Below are 27,997 nucleotides of genomic sequence, written 5' to 3' on the forward strand. Positions count from 1 at the left end.
ATATATCATATAAGAACCACAGCCAATTATATTTTGAGTTAATATTAGATAAAATTTTATCAACATTTCAATACACCTGGATGACAGATATAAGGCAGTCAATTTACACAGGTCTGTATATGTAACAACTACAGGTACCTAACACAGGTGTCCAGTGGCACTGTCCATTACCTGTATAGGGGGATTTGTGGTCACACCTGACTGGACGTAGTGCACTACTAGTTTACCTGTAGCTTAAATGTAGTGCACTACTAGTTTACCTGTAGCTTAAATGTAGTGCACTACTAGTTTACCTGTAGTTTAAATGTAGTGCACTACTAGTTCACCTGTAGTTTAAATGTAGTGCACTACTAGTTTACCTGTAGCTTAAATGTAGTGCACTACTAGTTTAAACGTAGGAGTGCACTAGGGTGCAAAGGTTAGCTTACACTCAACTGTATCTTTATTTAAATACCTTTATGAAATGCGAGTACAATTCTTACCGGTGATGTAGTCATTAACTGAAAACGAAGATTAAAAACTGATTGATATACATAAATAGATGGAGTGATCTATCTGACCAAGTCGGTGGAGTGTGAAAGGGACGTAACCCATGATATTCATGTCAATCAATTTCAAACCTTTTTTCCAATGGGTGGACAAAGTTCATGGTCATTGTTGCTAAAAATAGAATTCTGTTTTTATTGATAAGTTGAAATATTTCATCACAAAAAAATGCAGCTGTATTTGAATGTGTTTAAAGATAGAGGTGTAAGAATCCACTAACCCGCGATTAGGACGGGTAAAAATCCACTAGCCCCAACGTCTGGGGCCACCAAATTTTCAGCTCAGGCTTGTGAGAATCACAGCAATACTAGTCTGGGACTAATGACTTTCCCATGACGTTTCAGCAGAAAGAGAAACATTTAAATTAAATTCTATACACAGGGATGTCCAAAACATATTTTAAAACCTCAAAATTCATGGCAATAATCTTACCGCAGCGTAAATCAAAATAATATGGAGTTATTTGTGTCAAAATGATCACGCCTTCCATTATCACAATTATCATCTTAGCTTTTCACATGTATGCTGAAAGGGCCTTTCTGAATATGCTGTTAATTAAATTTTCAATTTTCTGATATTTTCCCTATAATATGTTGGGCTCGTAGATATCTAGTTCGGGCTAGAGGCCCCTTTGGTGTCTACTAGCCCTGGGTTAGTGATCAGAATTTTGTTTAACATCCCTGCTTAATACTAGGAGGTTCTGACAGGTATATATCCTCATTCCTGCCTTTAACATATTTTGGGAAATGATTCTCTCTGCTGAAGTCCGTCTGAAACAAGAACAAAACCAGAACAATTGTTTGTTTCAGTATTCGTTTTAATGTTTTCTTCTCTCATGGAAATAAATGATGCACATTCAAAAGCAAAGGGAGTTTTTACAAAACTTAAAATATGATTTGACATTAGTAGTCACCCATGTATACAAGAAAATGCCAGTGGTGATATTACTTCACACACCCACAGGTGGCTCTGGGATATTACTTCACACACACCTACAAGTTCTCTGGATAGTACTTCACACACACCCACAGATGGTTCTTTAAAGGTCACGAGAATCGGTGAGAAAGTCATTCACACAATCATCATACTCTTCCTGCCACATTTTTCTACAATACACCATGAATGAGCATCAATATCCAGAACAGAAATGAAATTTACATAGTAAAGTACAGTCACCATTTTCTGATTTTCTGAGCCAATCTTGTATTCAAAATGCAATTACCTAGGTACACATAGCATTTTACTTTTTACCGGACTAACCCTGTAATATCAGATATTTCCTGGGGCTAAATTGTTTTTATTTTCATTAAACATACCATTTCATAAGAACATGTACTTGGATGAACAATAATCACAAAATCAACTCGCATGCATCCATTTAAAACAGTTATGAGAAGTGAAAACGGACCTCTCTGAGAATGTTCATATAGGTATTATCATAATAATGAAAATGACCGAGATGTGACACGTATCATAGAAATATCTGTTTGTGTAATATAATGTTAGATATTTTGTGGCAAAAGTATATTGTGGTCCGAGAGTACTAACAAAATAAACGACAACAAAAACCCTGTGAAAATTAATTATTTCATAATGTCAGGTCAACGTCATTAAAAAATATAACAAATCCTACCAACACTTGTCTGTACATATATATACTTATCTGATGTTAGATAATGCAATATACATCAACAGCCACGTCTTATCTATATTTAACACATCATTGTAAAATCTTAAACTGCTGCACAAGTTAAGTACACAGAACATTTAAAACCTACTCGGACAGATATTTCTTCCAAATATGATTCAACATTCTATTGTATCCTTTGTACAAATATTTACTTTTCACATAATTGTTTTTACATAAATTAATATCATCGATTAAAGTCCATCCTCTCATTTTTCCGTGAATGCCCAATGGTTTGGTAAAATCACCATCTTAATATAGTCTAATTCTGAAAAAAAAAAAAAATCAGAAGCGGCGAGGTAGCATTAGACATTCAGACCAAAAAAAAAATTTCCAGACCTAGAGCAGTACAACTAAGAAATGTTTTAAAAACTTGGTCATTACTGAGTTTTCATGGTATAAATTGAGGATGAGTATTAATGGATCCTGAGGCGTTGGTTGTCGCCTGTGACAGTTTATATTCTAATAATAGCTCTTCCTATATCCCGGTAAAGAGTTTCGCCCAATGGTCGTCAGCTGTGTGTATTTCGTTGATGAGGTTATTATATACATCAATCAATGGAGGCCCTATGGCATTGTCATTCAAAATCTGGCTGTGCTGGGAATGTACAGCCCGACTGCTGTATAACAACGTTGGCGGCATATACGCCACATTTGATACACTTAGCTTCGCTCTCCCCCTTCACTAGCTGAGCGAGGAAACCTGCAAAATGCAAAAAGAGCAAAATTAAAAACCTGAGCAACAAAATTTGATCAGAAGGTGTAGACTTTGATGATATGGCGTGAATATGAACTTAATCTGTTAAGATGTTTATCAGATATCTTGCATCCATTTACTATGTGGCAGGTATAACTATGTGTTGGAATATGAACTCACCTTCACTAAACATAGGCAATCATTTGAATTTTTGAGACATAATTTTGCATGAATTTACCAAGTAGGGGTGACTAGTGAGCAGAATTTTATTATTGCGATAGTATTGCGATAATCAGAATTACTATCACAATAGTATTTGAAAAAGACAAACTACTGTGATACTATTGCGATAGCTTTATAATATGGTTTGACGTTCAATTTTGTCTGTTTTTCAGTTAAGTATCAATAGACTATTATGGTGTACAGTTTTATTTACAACTTAACATATATGCTTCCATAATACATATTAAAACAAGACATCATGGTTGAATTCTTCATTGATTTTCAGTCAACAATAAACAACTTAAGAAAATACTGCACAGTATTAAAGTCATACAAACACTTTGATGATTTAACAAGACCAATGGTCCCAAATCAACATGGGTTTGACACAGGTGTCTGATGACCGGTTGTTATGGTTGGCGCCATCTTAATACTCGTTACGTCAATAGCCAGATGTTTAAGGCTAATGTGATCTGTCAAATTTAGCCAGATGTTTAAGGCTAATGTGATCTGTCAAATTTGTTGTGTTGCCACTGTATTTTACTACGGGACATTCGCAGGCGGCGCCCTACCCTGGTTTTGTCACTATCTGTGTCAGCTTTTACGAAACCCAATTATATCTATACCCGTGCTTTTTTCTTTTTTTTTCAGCCAAGAGGTATTTCGCGCCACCTTCTGCCATGTTGTTAACAGTGATGACGTGAGCCCCCCTATAGAATATTAACATGTCTGGCTGTGCACACTAAAGTTTCGTACATATATGTTAGGCCTAATGAAAGGACGAGAAGAGCATGCATTCGGCAGCTAAAATTATTCTTTTATTCCTTCTAATCATGACCATTGCTAGTTATCTTGACTACTGCATTAGTCCTCCGACTATTGCGAAAGAATTGATTTTTGATTTCTGGATCGATGCATTGACATCGAGAGCATTGCAATTGGGATAAGTCGATGAGTCGATCCATCGTTAGACGTGACACAGAAACAAATATAAAATATATATGAAGTTTTTCACGATGAAATATTGAGAATTTCTGATGGAGGCTCTGCTGACGTCACGCTTTGGTAGTATCACAAATAAATCTGAAGTGTGGAGACTGTGGGCCAATACATTGTATCGGACAGACTATAGACAACATCCGTAAGGCCCTGTACTATAACACTCACAGGGAGTTGGCACTAAAAGGATTTTCAACAATGGCCACCACCTTGAAATTCAGTTAGGATTATCGGTGGATCATACGTTGATTTTAGGACGATCAGATTATCAATCCTGTGTACTTACCTCCAACAAAAGCATCTCCCGCGCCATTAGTATCGACAATGTTCTCCGGCTTGATTGGGATTACGGGGTACTCCGTCACTTCACCACCTGCAGCAAAAATTATAGATACATATTAGATTTAACACCTTCACAGAAAGAGAAGCTCTATATTATAATCTTGTAAGAAATTTCTGGGCAAAATAATTTGATCTTCCTTGGTGTGATGATGACTAACCAGGACTCTACTCACCTTTGCCCACGATGATCGGGTCAGCCCCCTGTATAATGACTACCCAGAACTCTCCTCACCTTTGGCCACGATGATCGGGTCAGCCCCCTGTATAATGAATACCCAGAACTCTCCTCACCTTTGGCCACGATGATCAGGTCAGCCCCCTGTGTAATGACTACCCAGAACTCTCCTCACCTTTGGCCACGATGATCAGGTCAGCCCCGTGTATAATGAATACCCAGAACTCTCCTCACCTTTGGCCACGATGATCGGGTCCGCCCCCTGTATAATGAATACCCAGAACTCTCCTCACCTTTGGCCACGATGATCGGGTCAGCCCCCTGTATAATGAATACCCAGAACTCTCCTCACCTTTGGCCACGATGATCGGGTCCGCCCCTGTATAATGACTACCCAGAACTCTACTCAACTTTGCCCACGATGATCGGGTCAGTCCCCTGTATAATGAATACCCAGGACTCTCCTCACCTTTGGCCACGATGATCGGGTCCGCCCCTGTATAATGACTACCCAGAACTCTACTCACCTTTGGCCACAATGATCGGGTCAGTCCCCTGTATAATGAATACCCAGGACTCTACTCACCTTTGGCCACAATGATGGGGTCCTCTGCCTGTGTAATGATGACTACCCTTGGTTTAGACGCATTATCCTTTGGCATGGCAGCAATCTTCTTAGCAATCTCTTTCCTGTCTTCTGTCTGAAATACCACACCAATAAATATTAATCCTACAGTTCTGTTTCATCCCCGACACCCTATAATTACACTTCGTTTTTTTCCTATCATTGTGGGCTATTCCAGTAAAATATCTACCCCCTCCCCCCCGGACTAAGAGATAGGAAACACAACCATGGACAGAAGTGATTCATTCTGGGGTCCTGGAATCAGGTAGATGTTTTAATGGAATAACCCTGACCTATAATTACACAGTGTCATGACTGAAACTATAATTTTTATACGTAATTGTTGTTTTGTTATTGAGATACTGTAAAAGTATTAATGTTGGCGCACTGTAATTTTAGCGCATTGCTGAATTTGAACAGACAAACATGGTGGACTGAAATCGTAGCACGTTGCTGAATTTGAACAGACAAACATGATGATGAAGTACTGTAGAAACCGCTAAAATAGGTTCACCACTAAGATATGGATATTTACAGTATTATTATGGAAGATAACTTACCCCAAAGTTGTGTTCTTTTGCAAAAGTTTCTGCTTCCTGTTAAAACAAAACAAACAAAACTAGAAATGTTTTGGTGCAACAAGAATGCCCTCATTCCCTTCTTTATTTCGACCCCCACAAATGGCCTCAAAATTTAACCTATATCATAGCGACGGACAGATGGACAGACGAACAGGTGGACAGAATCAAGGTAAAACAGTAATGGCCTTCTAAGTTGTACCGGGGCATAATTACATATAATAACATAAATTTTTCTAATAATTAATTTCATGATTCGGTTACATCACAGTAGGCTCGTTTAATCTAAAGTGATATTGAATGGTAGAGTTTTATAATCTTTTTCTTAAAACTCATGAAAGTGAAAATTTCAGGAACTCAAAAGGATATGATTCTAATATATAGTATCAGCTAAGTGGAAATGTAATTATTTACATCAAATGGGCTAATTGGAGATGTAAAGATTTACTGATGTATCACATTGGCTAAGTGAAAGATACACTGATGCATTGCATCATAGTGGGTAAAATCTGGTCGTCAAAATCACAAGAATTAATTTAATGTACTGGTTATCTCCCTTTACTCATTCAAAATATAAACATTCATAAATGAGAAGCAAGGAAAAATTGGTCATTTATTTCAACAATGTCCGAGATCATTTCTCAATCCAGGATTATTAAATGTGAAAGTGAGTCAGCTAAAAGTTTAATAAAGTGATACATAAATAGGGACCATTTGAAAGGAAAGGGAGCTGCTGAGACCAGTAATATCTAAAACACGAAAAACCTATGAAGGAAAACTTAACCTGTTAAATGAATGTATATATGCATGCACAATACTGAGCAGTATTAAATTACGTTTTTTTGCAGACATTTATTCATTAACCGCAAGTAAGTATTTTTGACCTGCTCGAAATCTCAAAATTTCTTTATTACACTCAGAATGGTTGGGTCATTGACGCAATGGCACAGCCTGAATTGAACCCCGAGAGAGACTTTTGACAGTCTGCATAATAATATTTTATAAAAATATTTGATAATAACTTGACCGACCTACTGATACTGAGACTGTTTCTATCCTGGGGAGACATACTGGTAAATATTGTAAAAAAAAAAACCATCAATCAGAACAATAGATTATTGATAAATAAATGAGAATTTAATTAGGATGTAATTAACTATAAAAAGTGTTCTTCATTCCACATTAGAGTATCTAAATATAGTTGGGAAGGACTCTCTCAAATCTATATAGCAAAGAAAAATTCTGGTACAACTTACCGTTTCATTCCCAAACAAAATGTCCACAAATGGCATGAGTTCCATCAGGGGATCCTTGAAGAACTGACAGATAAAGGGAGCTGACAAGTTGGTACAAAATGTCTTGCCTTTTTCTCCAGAGTGTTTAGCAATTCTTAACATGGCTGCCGGACAAACTGTGAGAGGGAAGCCCTGATCAACAAAATCAAATTGAATCTTTTCAATCATGTAAGCTACAAATTCTTAAAGAAGATTTTTTTCGGTTTATTACTTATATATTAACAATAACAACACAAACCAACACTACATATGTAAATCTGCTCCGGCTTAAGTTAATATCTGATCACATATAACTAGCTCTGTATAGGTAGGTATATACTGTAAACGTACTTATTTTAGCGCAATCAAATTTTAGCGCATTTGCAGATTTCAGCCAGTTAGCGCAATGATGAATTAGCGCATCCACAGAACTTTCTATAGAAATGGAACGTACAAAAAGTAATTAGCGCAAGGCTTCCAGCGCGAAAAGCGCTAAAATAAAATTACCGCTAAAATATGTACGTTTACAGTATATTAGTGTGTGACTACAGGTAACACCAGAACTGATGGGCTTCTTTAGGGCTTTAGTTTCCCTTTATTCCTTAGTCGCCTTGCGTACCTGGTATACAACCAAGGGACGACAGAACCTTCATAACCCAGACTAGAAGTATGGCATTGACTCTACACCTCGATCCTAGACTAGAAGTATGACGTTGACTCTACACCACTATCCTAGACTAGAAGTATGGCGTTGACTCTCCCCCACTATCCTAGACTAGAAGTATGGCGTTGACTCTCCCCCACTATCCTAGACTAGAAGTATGGCGTTGACTCTCCCCCACTATCCTAGACTAGAAGTATGGCGTTGACTCTACACCACTATCCCAGACTAGAAGTATGGCGTTGACTCTCCCCCACTATCCTAGACTAGAAGTATGGCGTTGACTCTCCCCCACTATCCTAGACTAGAAGTATGGCGTTGACTCTCCCCCACTATCCTAGACTAGAAGTATGGCGTTGACTCTACACCACTATCCTAGACTAGAAGTATGGCGTTGACTCTACACCACCATCCTAGACTAGAAGTATGGCGTTGACTCTACACCTCCATCCTAGACTAGATGTATGGCGTTGACTCTACACCACCATCCTAGACTAGAAGTATGGCGTTGACTCTACACCACTATCCTAGACTAGATGTATGGCGTTGACTCTACACCACTATCCTAGACTAGAAGTATGGCGTTGACTCTCCCCCACTATCCTAGACTAGAAGTATTGCGTTGACTCTACACCTCAATCCTAGACTAGAAGTATGGCGTTGACTCTCCCCCACTATCCTAGACTAGAAGTATTGCGTTGACTCTACACCTCAATCCTAGACTAGAAGTATGGCGTTGACTCTACACCACTATCCTAGACTAGAAGTATGGCGTTGACTCTCCCCCACTATCCTAGACTAGAAGTATGGCGTTGACTCTACACCACTATCCTAGACTAGATGTATGGCGTTGACTCTACACCTCCATCCTAGACTAGATGTATGGCGTTGACTCTCCCCCACTATCCTAGACTAGAAGTATGGCGTTGACTCTCCCCCACTATCCTAGACTAGAAGTATGGCGTTGACTCTCCCCCACTATCCTGGACTAGAAGTATGGCGTTGACTCTACACCACTATCCTAGACTAGAAGTATGGCGTTGACTCTACACCTCTATCCTAGACTAGAAGTATGGCGTTGACTCTCCCCCACTATCCTGGACTAGAAGTATGGCGTTGACTCTACACCTCGATCCTAGACTAGAAGTATGGCATTGACTCTCCCCCACTATCCTAGACTAGAAGTATGGCGTTGACTCTACACCTCTATCCTAGACTAGAAGTATGGCGTTGACTCTACACCACTATCCTAGACTAAAAGTATGGCGTTGACTCTACACCTCTATCCCAGACTAGAAGTATGGCGTTGACTCTACACCTCTATCCTAGACTAAATGTATGGCGTTGACTCTCCCCCACTATCCCAGACTAGAAGTATGGCGTTGACTCTACACCTCTATCCTAGACTAGAAGTATGGCGTTGACTCTACACCACTATCCTAGACTAAAAGTATGGCGTTGACTCTACACCTCTATCCTAGACTAGAAGTATGGCGTTGACTCTACACCTCTATCCTAGACTAAAAGTATGGCGTTGACTCTACACCTCTATCCTAGACTAGAAGTATGGCGTTGACTCTACACCACTATCCCAGACTAGAAGTATGGCGTTGACTCTCCCCCACTATCCCAGACTAGAAGTATGGCGTTGACTCTACACCACTATCCTCGACTAGAAGTATGGCGTTGACTCTACACCTCCATCCTAGACTAGAAGTATGGCGTTGACTCTCCCCCACTATCCTAGACTAGAAGTATGGCGTTGACTCTCCCCCACTATCCTAGACTAGAAGTATGGCGTTGACTCTCCCCCACTATCCTAGACTAGAAGTATGGCGTTGACTCTCCCCCACTATCCTAGACTAGAAGTATGGCGTTGACTCTACACCACTATCCTAGACTAGAAGTATGGCGTTGACTCTACACCACTATCCTAGACTAGATGTATGGCGTTGACTCTACACCACTATCCTAGACTAGAAGTATGGCGTTGACTCTCCCCCACTATCCTAGACTAGAAGTATTGCGTTGACTCTACACCTCAATCCTAGACTAGAAGTATGGCGTTGACTCTCCCCCACTATCCTAGACTAGAAGTATTGCGTTGACTCTACACCTCAATCCTAGACTAGAAGTATGGCGTTGACTCTACACCACTATCCTAGACTAGAAGTATGGCGTTGACTCTCCCCCACTATCCTAGACTAGAAGTATGGCGTTGACTCTACACCACTATCCTAGACTAGATGTATGGCGTTGACTCTACACCTCCATCCTAGACTAGATGTATGGCGTTGACTCTCCCCCACTATCCTAGACTAGAAGTATGGCGTTGACTCTCCCCCACTATCCTAGACTAGAAGTATGACGTTGACTCTCCCCCACTATCCTGGACTAGAAGTATGGCGTTGACTCTACACCACTATCCTAGACTAGAAGTATGGCGTTGACTCTACACCTCTATCCTAGACTAGAAGTATGGCGTTGACTCTCCCCCACTATCCTGGACTAGAAGTATGGCGTTGACTCTACACCTCGATCCTAGACTAGAAGTATGGCATTGACTCTCCCCCACTATCCTAGACTAGAAGTATGGCGTTGACTCTACACCTCTATCCTAGACTAGAAGTATGGCGTTGACTCTACACCACTATCCTAGACTAAAAGTATGGCGTTGACTCTACACCTCTATCCCAGACTAGAAGTATGGCGTTGACTCTACACCTCTATCCTAGACTAAATGTATGGCGTTGACTCTCCCCCACTATCCCAGACTAGAAGTATGGCGTTGACTCTACACCTCTATCCTAGACTAGAAGTATGGCGTTGACTCTACACCACTATCCTAGACTAAAAGTATGGCGTTGACTCTACACCTCTATCCTAGACTAGAAGTATGGCGTTGACTCTACACCTCTATCCTAGACTAAAAGTATGGCGTTGACTCTACACCTCTATCCTAGACTAGAAGTATGGCGTTGACTCTACACCACTATCCCAGACTAGAAGTATGGCGTTGACTCTCCCCCACTATCCCAGACTAGAAGTATGGCGTTGACTCTACACCACTATCCTAGACTAGAAGTATGGCGTTGACTCTACACCTCCATCCTAGACTAGAAGTATGGCGTTGACTCTCCCCCACTATCCTAGACTAGAAGTATGGCGTTGACTCTCCCCCACTATCCTAGACTAGAAGTATGGCGTTGACTCTCCCCCACTATCCTAGACTAGAAGTATGGCGTTGACTCTCCCCCACTATCCTAGACTAGAAGTATGGCGTTGACTCTACACCACTATCCTAGACTAGAAGTATGGCGTTGACTCTACACCACTATCCTAGACTAGAAGTATGGCGTTGACTCTCCCCCACTATCCTAGACTAGAAGTATGGCGTTGACTCTCCCCCACTATCCCAGACTAAAAGTATGGCGTTGACTCTACACCACTATCCTAGACTAGAAGTATGGCGTTGTCTCTACACCTCTATCCTAGACTAGAAGTATGATGTTGACTCTCCCCCACTATCCTAGACTAGAAGTATGGCGTTGACTCTCCCCCACTATCCTAGACTAGAAGTATGGCGTTGACTCTCCCCCACTATCCTAGACTAGAAGTATGGCGTTGACTCTCCCCCACTATCCTAGACTAGAAGTATGGCGTTGACTCTCCCCCACTATCCTAGACTAGAAGTATGGCGTTGACTCTACACCACTATCCTAGACTAGAAGTATGGCGTTGACTCTAAACCACTATCCTAGACTAGAAGTATGGCGTTGACTCTAAACCACTATCCTAGACTAGAAGTATGGCGTTGACTCTCCCCCACTATCCTAGACTAGAAGTATGGCGTTGACTCTCCCCCACTATCCTAGACTAGAAGTATGGCGTTGACTCTACACCACTATCCTAGACTAGAAGTATGGCGTTGACTCTACACCTCCATCCTAGACTAGAAGTATGGCGTTGACTCTCCCCCACTATCCTAGACTAGAAGTATGGCGTTGACTCTACACCTCCATCCTAGACTAGAAGTATCGCGTTGACTCTCCCCCACTTTCCCAGACTAGAAGTATGGCGTTGACTCTACACCTCCATCCTAGACTAGAAGTATCGCGTTGACTCTCCCCCACTATCCCAGACTAGAAGTATGGCGTTGACTCTACACCACTATCCTAGACTAGAAGTATGGCGTTGACTCTACACCTCTATCCTAGACTAGAAGTATGGCGTTGACTCTCCCCCACTATCCTAGACTAGAAGTATGGCGTTGACTCTCCCTCACTATCCTAGACTAGAAGTATGGCGTTGACTCTCCCCCACTATCCTAGAATAGAAGTATGGCGTTGACTCTACACCACTATCCCAGACTAGAAGTATGGCGTTGACTCTCCCCCACTATCCCAGACTAGAAGTATGGCGTTGACTCTCCCCCACTATCCCAGACTAGAAGTATGGCGTTGACTCTACACCACTATCCTAGACTAGAAGTATGGCGTTGACTCTCCCCACTATCCCAGACTAGAAGTATGGCGTTGACTCTCCCCCACTATCCCAGACTAGAAGTATGGTGTTGACTCTCCCCCACTATCCTAGACTAGAAGTATGGCGTTGACTCTACACCTCCATCCTAGACTAGAAGTATGGCGTTGACTCTACACCTCAATCCTAGACTAGAAGTATGGCGTTGACTCTCCCCCACTATCCCAGACTAGAAATATCGTGTTGACTCTACACCTCAATCCTAGACTAGAAGTATGGCGTTGACTCTACACCACTATCCTAGACTAGAAGTATGTCGTTGACTCCCCCCCACTATCCTAGACTAGAAGTATGGCGTTGACTCTCCCCCACTATCCTAGACTAGAAGTATGGCGTTGACTCTCCCCCACTATCCTAGACTAGATGTATGGCGTTGACTCTCCCCCACTATCCTAGACTAGATGTATGGCGTTGACTCTCCCCCACTATCCCAGACTAGATGTATGGCGTTGACTCTCCCCCACTATCCTAGACTAGAAGTATGGCGTTGACTCTCCCCCACTATCCTAGACTAGAAGTATGGCGTTGACTCTACACCACCATCCTAGACTAGAAGTATGGCGTTGACTCTCCCCCACTATCCTAGACTAGAAGTATGGCGTTGACTCTACACCTCCATCCTAGACTAGAAGTATGGCGTTGACTCTCCCCCACTATCCTAGACTAGAAGTATGGCGTTGACTCTCCCCCACTATCCCAGACTAGAAGTATGGCGTTGACTCTACACCACCATCCTAGACTAGAAGTATGGCGTTGACTCTCCCCCACTATCCTAGACTAGAAGTATGGCGTTGACTCTACACCTCCATCCTAGACTAGAAGTATCGCGTTGACTCTCCCGCACTATCCCAGACTAGAAGTATGGCATTGACTCTACACCACTATCCCAGACTAGAAGTATGGCGTTGACTCTCCCCCACTATCCCAGACTAGAAGTATGGCGTTGACTCTACACCTCTATCCTAGACTAGAAGTATGGCGTTGACTCTCCCCCACTATCCTAGACTAGAAGTATGGCGTTGACTCTCCCCCACTATCCTAGACTAGAAGTATGGCGTTGACTCTCCCCCACTATCCCAGACTAGAAATATCGTGTTGACTCTACACCTCAATCCTAGACTAGAAGTATGGCGTTGACTCTACACCACTATCCTAGACTAGAAGTATGTCGTTGACTCCCCCCCACTATCCTAGACTAGAAGTATGGCGTTGACTCTCCCCCACTATCCTAGACTAGAAGTATGGCGTTGACTCTCCCCCACTATCCTAGACTAGATGTATGGCGTTGACTCTCCCCCACTATCCTAGACTAGATGTATGGCGTTGACTCTCCCCCACTATCGCAGACTAGATGTATGGCGTTGACTCTCCCCCACTATCCTAGACTAGAAGTATGGCGTTGACTCTCCCCCACTATCCTAGACTAGAAGTATGGCGTTGACTCTACACCACCATCCTAGACTAGAAGTATGGCGTTGACTCTCCCCCACTATCCTAGACTAGAAGTATGGCGTTGACTCTACACCTCCATCCTAGACTAGAAGTATGGCGTTGACTCTCCCCCACTATCCTAGACTAGAAGTATGGCGTTGACTCTCCCCCACTATCCCAGACTAGAAGTATGGCGTTGACTCTACACCACCATCCTAGACTAGAAGTATGGCGTTGACTCTCCCCCACTATCCTAGACTAGAAGTATGGCGTTGACTCTACACCTCCATCCTAGACTAGAAGTATCGCGTTGACTCTCCCCCACTATCCCAGACTAGAAGTATGGCATTGACTCTACACCACTATCCCAGACTAGAAGTATGGCGTTGACTCTCCCCCACTATCCCAGACTAGAAGTATGGCGTTGACTCTACACCTCTATCCTAGACTAGAAGTATGGCGTTGACTCTCCCCCACTATCCTAGACTAGAAGTATGGCGTTGACTCTCCCCCACTATCCTAGACTAGAAGTATGGCGTTGACTCTCCCCCACTATCCTAGACTAGATGTATGGCGTTGACTCTCCCCCACTATCCTAGACTAGAAGTATGGCGTTGACTCTACACCTCCATCCTAGACTAGAAGTATCGCGTTGACTCTCCCCCACTATCCCAGACTAGAAGTATGGCGTTGACTCTACACCTCCATCCTAGACTAGAAGTATCGCGTTGACTCTCCCCCACTATCCCAGACTAGAAGTATGGCGTTGACTCTACACCTCCATCCTAGACTAGAAGTATGGCGTTGACTCTACACCTCCATCCTAGACTAGAAGTATCGCGTTGACTCTCCCCCACTATCCTAGACTAGAAGTATGGCGTTGACTCTCCCCCACTATCCCAGACTAGAAGTATGGCGTTGACTCTCCCCCACTATCCTAGACTAGAAGTATGGCGTTGACTCTCCCTCACTATCCTAGACTAGATGTATGGCGTTGACTCTACACCACTATCCTAGACTAGATGTATGGCGTTGACTCTACACCACTATCCTAGACTAGAAGTATGGCGTTGACTCTCCCCCACTATCCTAGACTAGAAGTATGGCGTTGACTCTCCCCCACTATCCTAGACTAGAAGTATGGCGTTGACTCTACACCTCCATCCTAGACTAGAAGTATGGCGTTGACTCTCCCCCACTATCCTAGACTAGAAGTATGGCGTTGACTCTACACCTCCATCCTAGACTAGAAGTATCGCGTTGACTCTCCCCCACTTTCCCAGACTAGAAGTATGGCGTTGACTCTACACCTCCATCCTAGACTAGAAGTATCGCGTTGACTCTCCCCCACTATCCCAGACTAGAAGTATGGCGTTGACTCTACACCACTATCCTAGACTAGAAGTATGGCGTTGACTCTACACCTCTATCCTAGACTAGAAGTATGGCGTTGACTCTCCCCCACTATCCTAGACTAGAAGTATGGCGTTGACTCTCCCCCACTATCCTAGACTAGAAGTATGGCGTTGACTCTCCCCCACTATCCTAGAATAGAAGTATGGCGTTGACTCTACACCACTATCCCAGACTAGAAGTATGGCGTTGACTCTCCCCCACTATCCCAGACTAGAAGTATGGCGTTGACTCTCCCCCACTATCCCAGACTAGAAGTATGGCGTTGACTCTACACCACTATCCTAGACTAGAAGTATGGCGTTGACTCTACACCTCCATCCTAGACTAGAAGTATCGCGTTGACTCTCCCCCACTATCCCAGACTAGAAGTATGGCATTGACTCTACACCACTATCCCAGACTAGAAGTATGGCGTTGACTCTCCCCCACTATCCCAGACTAGAAGTATGGCGTTGACTCTACACCTCTATCCTAGACTAGAAGTATGGCGTTGACTCTCCCCCACTATCCTAGACTAGAAGTATGGCGTTGACTCTCCCCCACTATCCTAGACTAGAAGTATGGCGTTGACTCTCCCCCACTATCCTAGACTAGATGTATGGCGTTGACTCTCCCCCACTATCCTAGACTAGAAGTATGGCGTTGACTCTACACCTCCATCCTAGACTAGAAGTATCGCGTTGACTCTCCCCCACTATCCCAGACTAGAAGTATGGCGTTGACTCTACACCTCCATCCTAGACTAGAAGTATCGCGTTGACTCTCCCCCACTATCCCAGACTAGAAGTATGGCGTTGACTCTACACCTCCATCCTAGACTAGAAGTATGGCGTTGACTCTACACCTCCATCCTAGACTAGAAGTATCGCGTTGACTCTCCCCCACTATCCTAGACTAGAAGTATGGCGTTGACTCTCCCCCACTATCCCAGACTAGAAGTATGGCGTTGACTCTCCCCCACTATCCTAGACTAGAAGTATGGCGTTGACTCTCCCTCACTATCCTAGACTAGATGTATGGCGTTGACTCTACACCACTATCCTAGACTAGATGTATGGCGTTGACTCTACACCACTATCCTAGACTAGAAGTATGGCGTTGACTCTCCCCCACTATCCTAGACTAGAAGTATGGCGTTGACTCTCCCCCACTATCCTAGACTAGAAGTATGGCGTTGACTCTACACCTCCATCCTAGACTAGAAGTATGGCGTTGACTCTCCCCCACTATCCTAGACTAGAAGTATGGCGTTGACTCTACACCTCCATCCTAGACTAGAAGTATCGCGTTGACTCTCCCCCACTTTCCCAGACTAGAAGTATGGCGTTGACTCTACACCTCCATCCTAGACTAGAAGTATCGCGTTGACTCTCCCCCACTATCCCAGACTAGAAGTATGGCGTTGACTCTACACCACTATCCTAGACTAGAAGTATGGCGTTGACTCTACACCTCTATCCTAGACTAGAAGTATGGCGTTGACTCTCCCCCACTATCCTAGACTAGAAGTATGGCGTTGACTCTCCCCCACTATCCTAGACTAGAAGTATGGCGTTGACTCTCCCCCACTATCCTAGAATAGAAGTATGGCGTTGACTCTACACCACTATCCCAGACTAGAAGTATGGCGTTGACTCTCCCCCACTATCCCAGACTAGAAGTATGGCGTTGACTCTCCCCCACTATCCCAGACTAGAAGTATGGCGTTGACTCTACACCACTATCCTAGACTAGAAGTATGGCGTTGACTCTCCCCCACTATCCTAGACTAGAAGTATGGCGTTGACTCTACACCTCAATCCTAGACTAGAAGTATGGCGTTGACTCTCCCCCACTATCCCAGACTAGAAATATCGTGTTGACTCTACACCTCAATCCTAGACTAGAAGTATGGCGTTGACTCTACACCACTATCCTAGACTAGAAGTATGTCGTTGACTCCCCCCCACTATCCTAGACTAGAAGTATGGCGTTGACTCTCCCCCACTATCCCAGACTAGAAGTATGGCGTTGACTCTCCCCCACTATCCTAGACTAGATGTATGTCGTTGACTCCCCCCCACTATCCTAGACTAGAAGTATGGCGTTGACTCTCCCCACTATCCTAGACTAGATGTATGGCGTTGACTCTCCCCTACTATCCTAGACTAGAAGTATGGCGTTGACTCTCCCCCACTATCCCAGACTAGAAGTATGGCGTTGACTCTACACCACCATCCTAGACTAGAAGTATGGCGTTGACTCTCCCCCACTATCCTAGACTAGAAGTATGGCGTTGACTCTACACCACTATCCTAGACTAGAAGTATGGCGTTGACTCTACACCACCATCCTAGACTAGAAGTATGGCGTTGACTCTCCCCCACTATCCCAGACTAGAAGTATGGCGTTGACTCTACACCACTATCCTAGACTAGATGTATGGCGTTGACTCTACACCACTATCCTAGACTAGAAGTATGGCGTTGACTCTACACCACTATCCTAGACTAGATGTATGGCGTTGACTCTACACCACTATCCTAGACTAGAAGTATGGCGTTGACTCTCCCCCACTATCCTAGACTAGAAGTATGGCGTTGACTCTCCCCCACTATCCTAGACTAGAAGTATGGCGTTGACTCATCAGCAGTTCCTGAGATTAACTAACTATATTTGCATCGAAATGGGACAGGACAGACATGGGTTACACAAACTGCCCCCCTCCCCCCCCCCCCCCCCCCAATTTCATGGCAGGGGCATAAAGGGGGGAGGGGTAGGAGAGGGCCTATACTTACAGCTATATAGTAGTATTGTGCTTTCTCTACGAGTTTCCAGTTTTCCTCAACATCCAGATGGCTCTCCGTGAAACAGTTGGCTGCCGCTAGATTGGCACATAATGACCTGTCAAATCAAAATAAGTCAGAAAATGTTATGAAACACGTATGCCTCCACTTGTGCTTAATTAGAAATTAATCCCGAGTCAAAGACATGTCAAAATTTGAAAAAATTTATTAATTCACAATTTTCCAATCTACAGTGATGATTTTTTCGACCCCATTGGTTTTAAGGACGTGCCTAGTTTTGGAGGTGGAGGAAAGCCGGAGTACCCGGATAAAAACCACCAACCTATGGTCAGTACCTGGCAACTGCCCCACGTGTGTTTCAAACAAGCAACAAGGTGGAGGGCTAGTGATAAAGTGTCAGGACACCTTAACTACTTAGCTAACGCAGCCCCTGCTGAACTTTCAAGCACAATAGCAGCATCATATTAACACTAATACATACATTGCAAACTCTGCAAAATGTGTTAACAAGACTCACCTAGCCCTTCAGCTTAAAATATTCAAGTTAGCCTGTGTCCTGTGGTAAGACTATTTCTCTTTATAGCATGCTCCTTCTGTATAAATATATACATGTAGTTCATTTTAGTAACCACAAACTACTACAATTGTTTACCTTGTTTGATAACGCCCTGTGAACAGCCAGGGTCGTTTTAAGACAGGGTCTCCTTGTACATGTAGTAGTTGGTGACTACCTCACTGAACACCATATGGAAGGGAGCAAATATGGTAAAGTGAATGCCCAAGGACATAACCACATCAGCAGATTGGCCTGTATCTCAGCTTCCTGAGAAACACAAACCGAACACTGGTAGGGAGCATCGGACCACGCACCTTGGATCTTCACCCAAGATTACCCAGGTTGACTCTCTAACCGATTGGGCTATTCCTCTCCCCCCTCCCAATATAACAAGAGCTGTTGGAGAACAGCATAGCTCGTCTCGCAAATGTTTGTCAATAAATAATTAAAATATATTAATTGGAATGGTTTCGCAAATTGCATTAATAATATTTATATTGTTTACTTAATCAGATTATGTTTTGTGAATTCATGCATTTTGGAGACAAGCTATGCTGTTGTAGATTAAATGAAGATATTAAACACAAATGTAATTGCTTTTGGACATATTTCTTCAATTTTTTGACAACATATCCTAATGAGAGTTGTCTCCCTTGAAAAATGTGACCGGTATAAATTGTCTATTGTGACGTTTTCATATTGTTTTATATTCAGTTTCACCCCAAGAAAGGATAGTGTAACTCCATAGGGACTCTTTTACCAAATATCAGCACCCTAGTACAAACATAAAGTAATGTGTTAAAAAGCTTTCAACATTTGCACGAAATTTTTTAAAAAATGTGTTTTTTCCTCAAAAAAATATTTCAGTTTAACTCAGGAAAGGGATAGTTCAACCCCCACAGGGAACCTAATACCATGTATAACTATGCCTTTCAACACTCACAATATAAAGTTAACACAAAGTCCAAAGATTTAAAAACAAAAACAAAAAAACACAGATTTAAAAAGAAAAAATCCAATTTTTACTCCAGGAAGGGATTGTCTTATTCCATAGGGACTCTATTGCCAAATATAAGCACCCTTATACAATTATATAGTGATGTATTAAAACCTCTTAACAATTGTACCAAAAACTTAATGCAGAAATATTCCAAGTCCAAAAATTTGAAAATTCTGGTTTTTAAAAAAAAAATCTTTTAGTTTAACTCTGGCAGGGGACAGTTTAACCCAAGAGGGAGTTTATTACCAACTATCAGCACCCTAGTACAATTATAAAGTGACGTATTAATACCTTTCAACACTTGCACCAAAAACTTAACGCAGAAATATTCCAAGTCCAAAAATTTGAAAATTCTGGTTTTTAAAAAAAAAATCTTTTAGTTTAGCTCTGGCAGGGGATAGTTTAACCCCAGAGGGACTCTATTGCCAATTATCAGCACCCTAGTACAATTATAAAGTGATGTATTAATACTTTTCAACACTCGCACCAAAAACTTAACGCAGAAATATTCCAAGTCCAAAAATTTGAAAATTCTGGTTTTTTCCCAAAAAAATCTTTTAGTTTAACTCTGGCAGGGGATAGTCTAACCCCAGAGGGACTCTATTGCCAATTATCAGCACCCTAGTACAGTTATAAAGTGATGTATTGATACCTTTCAACACTTGCACCAAAAATTTTCAAAAATCTGTTTTTTTTTCCAAAAAATCTTTTAGTTTAACTCCGGCAGGGGATAGTTTGACCCCCACAGGGACCATATTACCATAAATTACTATGCGTTTCAACACTTGCACCAAAAAGTTAACATTTGGAAAACCAACGCCGACGCCGACGCCGGAGTGACAACATAAGCTCTCACTCTTCTTCGAAGAGACGAGCTAAAAAGGAGACCCCACCATAAAAAAATGATTAGCGGTACACACGAGACAAAAAGCAAACAATCAATGTGATTGCAGATTTATTAACTAATTGGTGTGTTTCCTCTACACAAGCGAGTGTTTGTTCAGAGAAAATGTCCGTAAAACGATAAAGAAATTACATGAAAGCTTGATATTCCCATGCTAATATTCGTGTCCAGTCGAAATGCCTGCTGTAACTTTAGCACATTGTGTAACTAGGATAATAAATAGCAATAATTACTCGTTGACCTACTTTTACAGCTCAACCGTATAAAAGCTATATCATAGCCTAGGCCAATAGTCGTACCTGCTGGTGCCGGTGACGATGACGGCACATGTGCCAGTTGGAACCTCCGAGTTGTTCTGGTGTTTAAAGTTGACATTTTCCTCTTCTGCCTTGCTACAAAGAATCTTTCCGTACTTGTCCCCTTCATTGATACAGCCGAAGAAGGTCGTTGCTTTGGGAACACCAGACAGCCACTAGATAATCAGATATTCTGAGTTTAAATTACGATACCTTTAGAAGGTAAACAATGTTTTTCCCTCCGTCAATCAATACCAGACCACCAGTAAACAAGAGGCTCATGGGTCCTAACTGTCACCTGAGTTTTGATATATTTTAGCACATTTGGTGTCTGTGACCTTGAATGGAAGTCAAGTTCATCCATTTGAACAAACTTTGTAGCCCTTTATCCCAGCATGCTACATACCTAATATTATTTTTCTGGGCCTTTTGGTTATCAAGAAGACGTTAAAAGATTTTAGCATATTTGACCCCTAATCAAGGTCTAGTACATCCATTTGATCAAATTTGGTAGCCCTTCATCCCAGGATGCTACAGGTCTAATATCAAGTCCCTGGGCCTCTTGGTTATTGAGGACGGACGTCCGTCTGTCGGGCGTCAACTTTTTCATTTAAACAACTTCTTCACGGCATAAGCTGATCACTTGCCCTTCCTTACATTAAACCCAACATAACATTATCGTTTAGTAAATATTTTACCGTTTTTTTGACATTATAACCATCTAAATTACCCTCTTTGATGATAAATGTCTAAAACTTAAAGAGATATGTGAATATTGGAGCATTTCCATTTTTTTGGTCAGATTGTCGTAGTCGATTAACCGAAAATTACGACTTTTCCAACCCAATTAAACAATTAAACAAATCACACTATGCACTTAACCCATGTACTGGGAAAATTTCTTGAAATCCAGGTTGGATAACAACTTTATTTTTCATTTACATACCTTTATGTAGCAAAAACAATACAGAGCTTTTGGTTAAGATTATATTGGCAGATCAGAGAGGTTAGGAAATTTTTATGTTTCAATAACTGCACCCATACATTAAAAAAAAGTTATGGGTGCTTGTATTGGGGCGGGTGTGGTTATTAGGTTGAATACTGTAGATTATCAGGTTAAATACTGTAGATTGTTTTCTATATCAGACTTACCTGAGCAATTCTGAGGGAGTTGAGGGTGGCTCCCCCCGGTCCATATTCTACACTATCTTCAAACGTCTCTGTCATGTCATCATACCTGTTCAATTATGATATTATAATTAATGATTTTAATAATTTAATCATTCATCACTGAAAATGGTGGTGGTGGTGGTGGTGGTGGGGGGGGGGGGGGGGGGGGACCCTATGCAAGAGTGATAAAGACTGCCAATGCCATCTTGGATTTTAATATTTATATGAAAGAGGCCAGCCCAATCTACATTCACTATCTGCATGGCATCTAAAAATTCTTCATGCTTTCAACGAATTCATACATATAAAACATTTAACATACCATTTATCATTACCCTCTGATTCATTTGATTGTGTAATATTGGAATACGTTTTCATGTAATGAATCAATGTATATTGGATTTGATATCAAACAAAAGAGGTCCATGAGGCATGAAGGGTGTGATTATTAAGACAAAAAGGTCATGAGTGATTCAGGGGGACATTCGTTAAGTTGACCTAACAAAGGCATTATGCCCATTGCTATACATACATTCCCTTATGCTTGTCCTCCGCCAGGATGGAATTGTCAGCTTTCAAATCGTACCTGGTAAATAAATAAATGTAGGTCACAAGAAAATCAAACTGTGGCACTATTTCTTGTCTAATGATTCGATTATGAATTTCTCCAACACAAAATCTGAATCCTCGACTACAGGCAAAATTACTTGGGACTCAAAATCATCAAGACATGTCTCGCTTTTTTGGAAGAAGTTTTAGTTGCATATAGCTGCACAGAGAAAACATGTATGGGTTTACACTGCAGATTGCTGAAATTTAAGTCAATGAGACCCATTTTGGCCCACCTCTCTGGGCCCCAAGGGCCAAGGAACATATAATTCATCATCAATGTCCATGAAAGTGTCCTGCAAAACTTCATTGAAACACCTATATATTAGACACAATGGTTCTATTGTACCCCTTCTTCCACCTAACTTTATTTTATTACAGTGATATGAAAACAAATTGATAGATGTTATTGGTCGATACATGAATTACAATAATCATACTTAAATCCCCCCCCCCCCCTAATTGACATTTTGTGTGGAAACCGATCTCAATACTGACTTAGTAACTCTACTCTTACATTTTACCAATGTAGAGAAATATCATCGTCGCACCCTAGGTCTAACTTCGAAAACCTGATGGATTGCTTATTATTGTCAATAAGGTATTACGAAATTGCCCCTGGGGTACGAGGTTGGAGAATATAAGCTCAGAATACAAAATCAAGAATTCACAATAATTTCAACCATCATCTCTTTCATTCAAACTGATAACATACCTAGGAAATGAAAACGTATACAGTATATATAAATATCTTTCACTAACAAGTAATGGTATGTTTTAAATATGTAATCATAACTGTCAATATAAGTATGTTATACAATGCGAACATGTTTGAGTTTATATCTAAAATGGTTCATACTACTTCACGTACTGCTTTGACATGAAATCTACATTTATTTTATGACTTTTACCAGTAAACAACAAAACAATATTACATGCAGTATAAAAATTATACATTATGTAAAGATCTGATCCACTCACTTTTTCAGGAAGTCTGCATTTCCCTGGACCGAGATGTCCAGCAATGGATTACCATACCCCAATAAGCATCCTTCGCTGAAACGGTTAACATTAAAATATTTATCTCATGTTATAAGTAAATACATGAAATGACCCAAATAATTATACGACAATGTCAAATTGTCAAATACAGGTTTTTTTTCACTACTTAGGGAATGGGGCCTATGGCTTTAGGATTGGGAAAAAATGCGTGGCAACAGGTAAATTGGGAAAATGGACATAATGGTAAAAATAACAAGTAGACACAAATATGGATCTATGCTATATTTATTTAGACTCTAGAGCATTATCTCCCTTTATCAGGCCAGAATAACCAATAAAACGTAGACAGGACGGCACCATCTGGATTTTTAAAGACATAATTTTTTTATAGATCATTCGATTAGGAATTTTAACTGGTTGGATTGGGAAAAATATCCAATTTTGCTGTGGGGAATGGGGCCATTTTGGCCCCAAAAAAAGCCCTGAAATAGCATATATTCTTTTTAAGCAATTTTACAACACTTAATTGACTAAATGAGTAAGACATGAGGATGACCATTACAAAATAAATGGCCTCTGGCAGGAGGGATGTTGAATTCCCATGACCCTTCGGCTTACTGTGGCTAAATACCGGCAATATTGGGGCATTCTCATCTGTTTACTTGGTTTGTTTTTTTTTGGTTTAAGAGGTTCTTGTATAATTCACAGCACCATTTCTGATCATAGAATTTGAAAGAAGAGTTTCTGGCAATATTTTGCGGCTATTTAACAGCTTATAAAATATTGGAGTGACAATTTAAGTGCCAGAATATGATGTTGCTGTTCACACTAACTTTGCCACAATATAATGCTGCATATATACTTATATAATCAGTTTTCTCTAAGGGCACTCAATATGTAATGTATGGTGAGCCTTGTAGTGATATGTATTGTATGGTGATATGTATTGTATGGTGAGCCCTGTATAGTGATATGTATGATATGGTGATCGATGACCCCTCTATAGAGATAAGTAGCCTTACTTTGTGAACAAGACAAGAATAAAACTAAAATCTACCAATATTATCAAAGCCCACAATCTACTTCTAGATAGGAGAGATGGTATCTGGCTACCACACGTCTTACAGATAACCGCTGGTCAAAAGGCCATCTGTAAACAGAGGCACACATTTTCTTAAGCAACCAGTCAGTGGATTTTCAAAATACAATTCTGATCTCTTAAATTGTTTTAAAAAAAAACCCACATTTTTGTACCCCACCAGTTACCCTCATGTTTCAGTGTGTGCCACCCGACCACCCTGTTTTTTAGTGTTACACTGTGCCACCCGACCACCCTGTTTTTTAGTGTTATACTGTGCCACCCGACCACCCTGTTTTTTAGTGTTACACTGTGCCACCCGACCACCATGTTTTTTAGTGTTGTACTGTGCCACCCGACCACCCTGTTTTTTAGTTACACTGTGCCACCCGACCACCGTGTTTTTAAGTGTTACACTGAGCCACCCGACCACCCTGTTTTTAAGTGTTACACTGAGCCACCCGACCACCCTGTTTTTAAGTGTTACACTGAGCCACCCGACCACCCTGTTTTTAAGTGTTACACTGAGCCACCCGACCACCCTGTTTTTAAGTGTTACACTGTGCCACCCGACCACCCTGTTTTTTAGTGTTACACTGTACCACCCGACCACCCTGTTTTTAAGTGTTACACTGTGCCACCCGACCACCGTGTTTTTTAGTGTTATACTGTGCCACCCGACCACCCTGTTTTTTAGTGTTACACTGTGCCACCCGACCACCCTGTTTTTTAGTGTTACACTGTGCCACCCGACCACCCTGTTTTTTAGTGTTACACTGTGCCACCCGACCACCCTGTTTTTTAGTGTTACACTGTGCCACCCGACCACCCTGTTTTTTAGTTACACTGTGCCACCCGACCACCCTGTTTTTTAGTGTTACACTGTGCCACCCGACCACCCTGTTTTTTAGTGTTACACTGTACCACCCGACCACCCTGTTTTTTAGTGTTACACTGTGCCACCTGACCACCCTGCTTTTTAGTGTTACACTGTGCCACCCGACCACCCTGTTTTTTAGTGTTACACTGTGCCACCCGACCACCCTGTTTTTTAGTTACACTGTGCCACCCGACCACCCTGTTTTTTAGTGTTACACTGAGCCACCCGACCACCCTGTTTTTTAGTGTTACACTGTGCCATGCGACCACCGTTTTAATCAGAGGATTTTATTTCTCAATCAATACCTGTCTACTATTGATGTAGATCAGAAATGCCAACGGCTGTTACACTGAAATGGATCTACAGTACTCTTCTCAAACCAGGCCAAAGGGAGCTAAATCTATTACTATTTTCAGACCTCTAGAAGCTGAACTTGTGGACCTGTATATATTTATAGATCCCCTATCTATTGGACCTACAGTTAAGCCATATATACATCAAACAAATTAAGAGTTTTCAGAAGACAATATAGCTCATGGAGTGGGATGAAATTCAGAATTAGTTTTTAGAAGGTAGGTCAAAGGTCCGTTTTAGAAAGTAGGTCAAAGGTCAGAAACATGGTCAGCAGGTCAGCAAATGTATAGCAACAATGGAAAGTTCTTATCACAAAGAACATGCATGTCAAATATGAAAGCCCCATCTCATATGGTTATCATACTGTGGTCATGCAGGCAAAGTTTTAAGTTCTTTTTAAAATACGGTCCAGCTCGCCTGATTGACCATCTGAATTAAGTGACTCCCTTTCATATGTTACCATTATCATATTTTCCCTCCCAATGCTATTTACTTTACAAGGTTTTTTTTATTACTTCAATCTGGATTTAGAGACCACCTGTCATCATGTATGTGATGGTTTAATTTCCTCCCTTGGACGGTCATATATGACCGGTTTGACTGTAGGTCAAAGGTCACAGTCAAGGTCAGCAAATGTAGTACCAATGGAAAGGTCACATGGAACATTCAGATCAATCATGAAAGTCCTTTCTTGTATAGTTAACATACAGTGGCCAAGGTTAAAGTGTTTTGAAAAGTACAGGTCAAAGGTCATGATCAAGGTAAACAGCTCTGCAAATGGCAAATAGCTAAGATGTGTCCTCATTAGTATTGACACAACACTGTTTTGTAAATCTTAGCTGTCTACGGACAATGTTGATGGCAGGGTAGTGATTTAAATTCATACAACAGTATGGACACACATATACATGTTGACATACATATAACAGGATGGACAGCCATGTAACAGGATGCACATGTACATGTACACCACACAATGCACCGTCCTGGCAAGCCAAAAACTGTACATGTTAATTAGAATAGGAATTAATTTGTTATAAGATGATCAAATTCAAAGTTATCATTATTCTGACAGAGTATTTACATAATATGAATATATAATTATTTACTTAGCTTGTAACCAATATTTGAAGAATGAAAATAAAATTAAAAAATAAATTATAATGTAACGAAGATTAAACTGTCGCCACGTTTTCTCGTTCATTCTTTTCTTGTTTATTCTACAGTACCAATAATTTTATAATAATAATCTTTTAAGTTAATAAATTTTGTTTCATAATTCTTATAAAATAAACTGAAATGTCAATTAAAAGTTTCAAAGATATGAATAAACTGAACTCTTGTATGTAAATAAATGTTTTAAACAAAATCTTAAGCTTTTGTTTATAAGTTAACTAGTCCGCACAAGACCAGGTACATCAGTGTATAAACTCACTTGGCCATTTTACAGGTGTACACACTAGTGTTGTCGCCTTACTAAAGAGGTTGTGTCGACTAGGTGTGTGTGTATATATACTAATGGAATAGTCTATTATATCTTCAGGGAGTCTACATTAGGGGCACAATTGGGGTTCTTTACACTTATTCTTCATCAACACGTAATAATTTTATAATTTAGTAATAACTTGTTGGAGTATAAATACATTTCTGACGTCTGTGTATGTATTCCATGATTGGCTATCAACTATATAAAACCCCTGATGTTATTTACCTTCCGTAAACCCCATAGGACTTTATCCAATCATAGGTAGTTATTCACATATTGCGGGATCATCAAAAGGGTCATGCCTACCATGAAATAAAAAGCATCATAAATGTCGCCTTGTAACAACAAATAAACTGTCTCAATATGTAGGAATCGGGAAGAAGTAAACTTTGTAATGCAACAACAATCAGCAGTCATGCATGATCAGTCATGCATAACTGTTACTGTAGACGAGGTTAGAGCTACTTTCATTTTGAAGAGACGAAATCAAATATCTTGCGCTATTAACAATACATTAACTTCTTTCATATATTCGTCAAATTACACCTTTACCTAGCGACGATCTTTTGTTTCTTCACGGAGGGAGCATCGCCGGTATCAGCCATCTCTTTTCACTTTTAATAAACACGCTGTTGCCGCTTGAGGGTAAGTCTAAAGAAAGGAAATGGGGACGGATTCCGG

The 27,997-nt window shown here is 41.2% G+C and overlaps 1 protein-coding gene across 2 annotated transcripts; it reads right to left on the minus strand.

Annotated features, from left to right (window-relative positions):
* Positions 1-1,342: 1,342 nt before the first annotated feature.
* Positions 1,343-27,995, minus strand: LOC117339152 (adenosine kinase-like). Of its 2 annotated transcripts, none has more exons than XM_033900578.1 (11): positions 27,869-27,995; positions 23,498-23,572; positions 22,440-22,493; positions 21,890-21,974; positions 20,741-20,913; positions 17,973-18,078; positions 7,128-7,298; positions 5,854-5,889; positions 5,255-5,369; positions 4,438-4,524; positions 1,343-2,936 (listed from the first exon to the last, which is right to left on the minus strand). In XM_033900578.1, the coding sequence occupies exons 1-11, from the start codon at positions 27,919-27,921 to the stop codon at positions 2,812-2,814; spliced, it is 1,080 nt and encodes a 359-aa protein (XP_033756469.1). In that variant the 5' UTR covers positions 27,922-27,995; the 3' UTR covers positions 1,343-2,811. The 2 variants fall into 2 exon arrangements, with proteins under 2 accessions (XP_033756469.1, XP_033756472.1); XM_033900581.1 differs by lacking the exon at positions 27,869-27,995 and adding an exon at positions 27,266-27,334.
* Between the last annotated feature and the right edge of the window lie 2 nt (positions 27,996-27,997).

Source organism: Pecten maximus, chromosome 1 (genome assembly GCF_902652985.1).
Source record: "Pecten maximus chromosome 1, xPecMax1.1, whole genome shotgun sequence".
NCBI classification, from domain to species: Eukaryota; Metazoa; Mollusca; class Bivalvia; order Pectinida; family Pectinidae; genus Pecten; species Pecten maximus.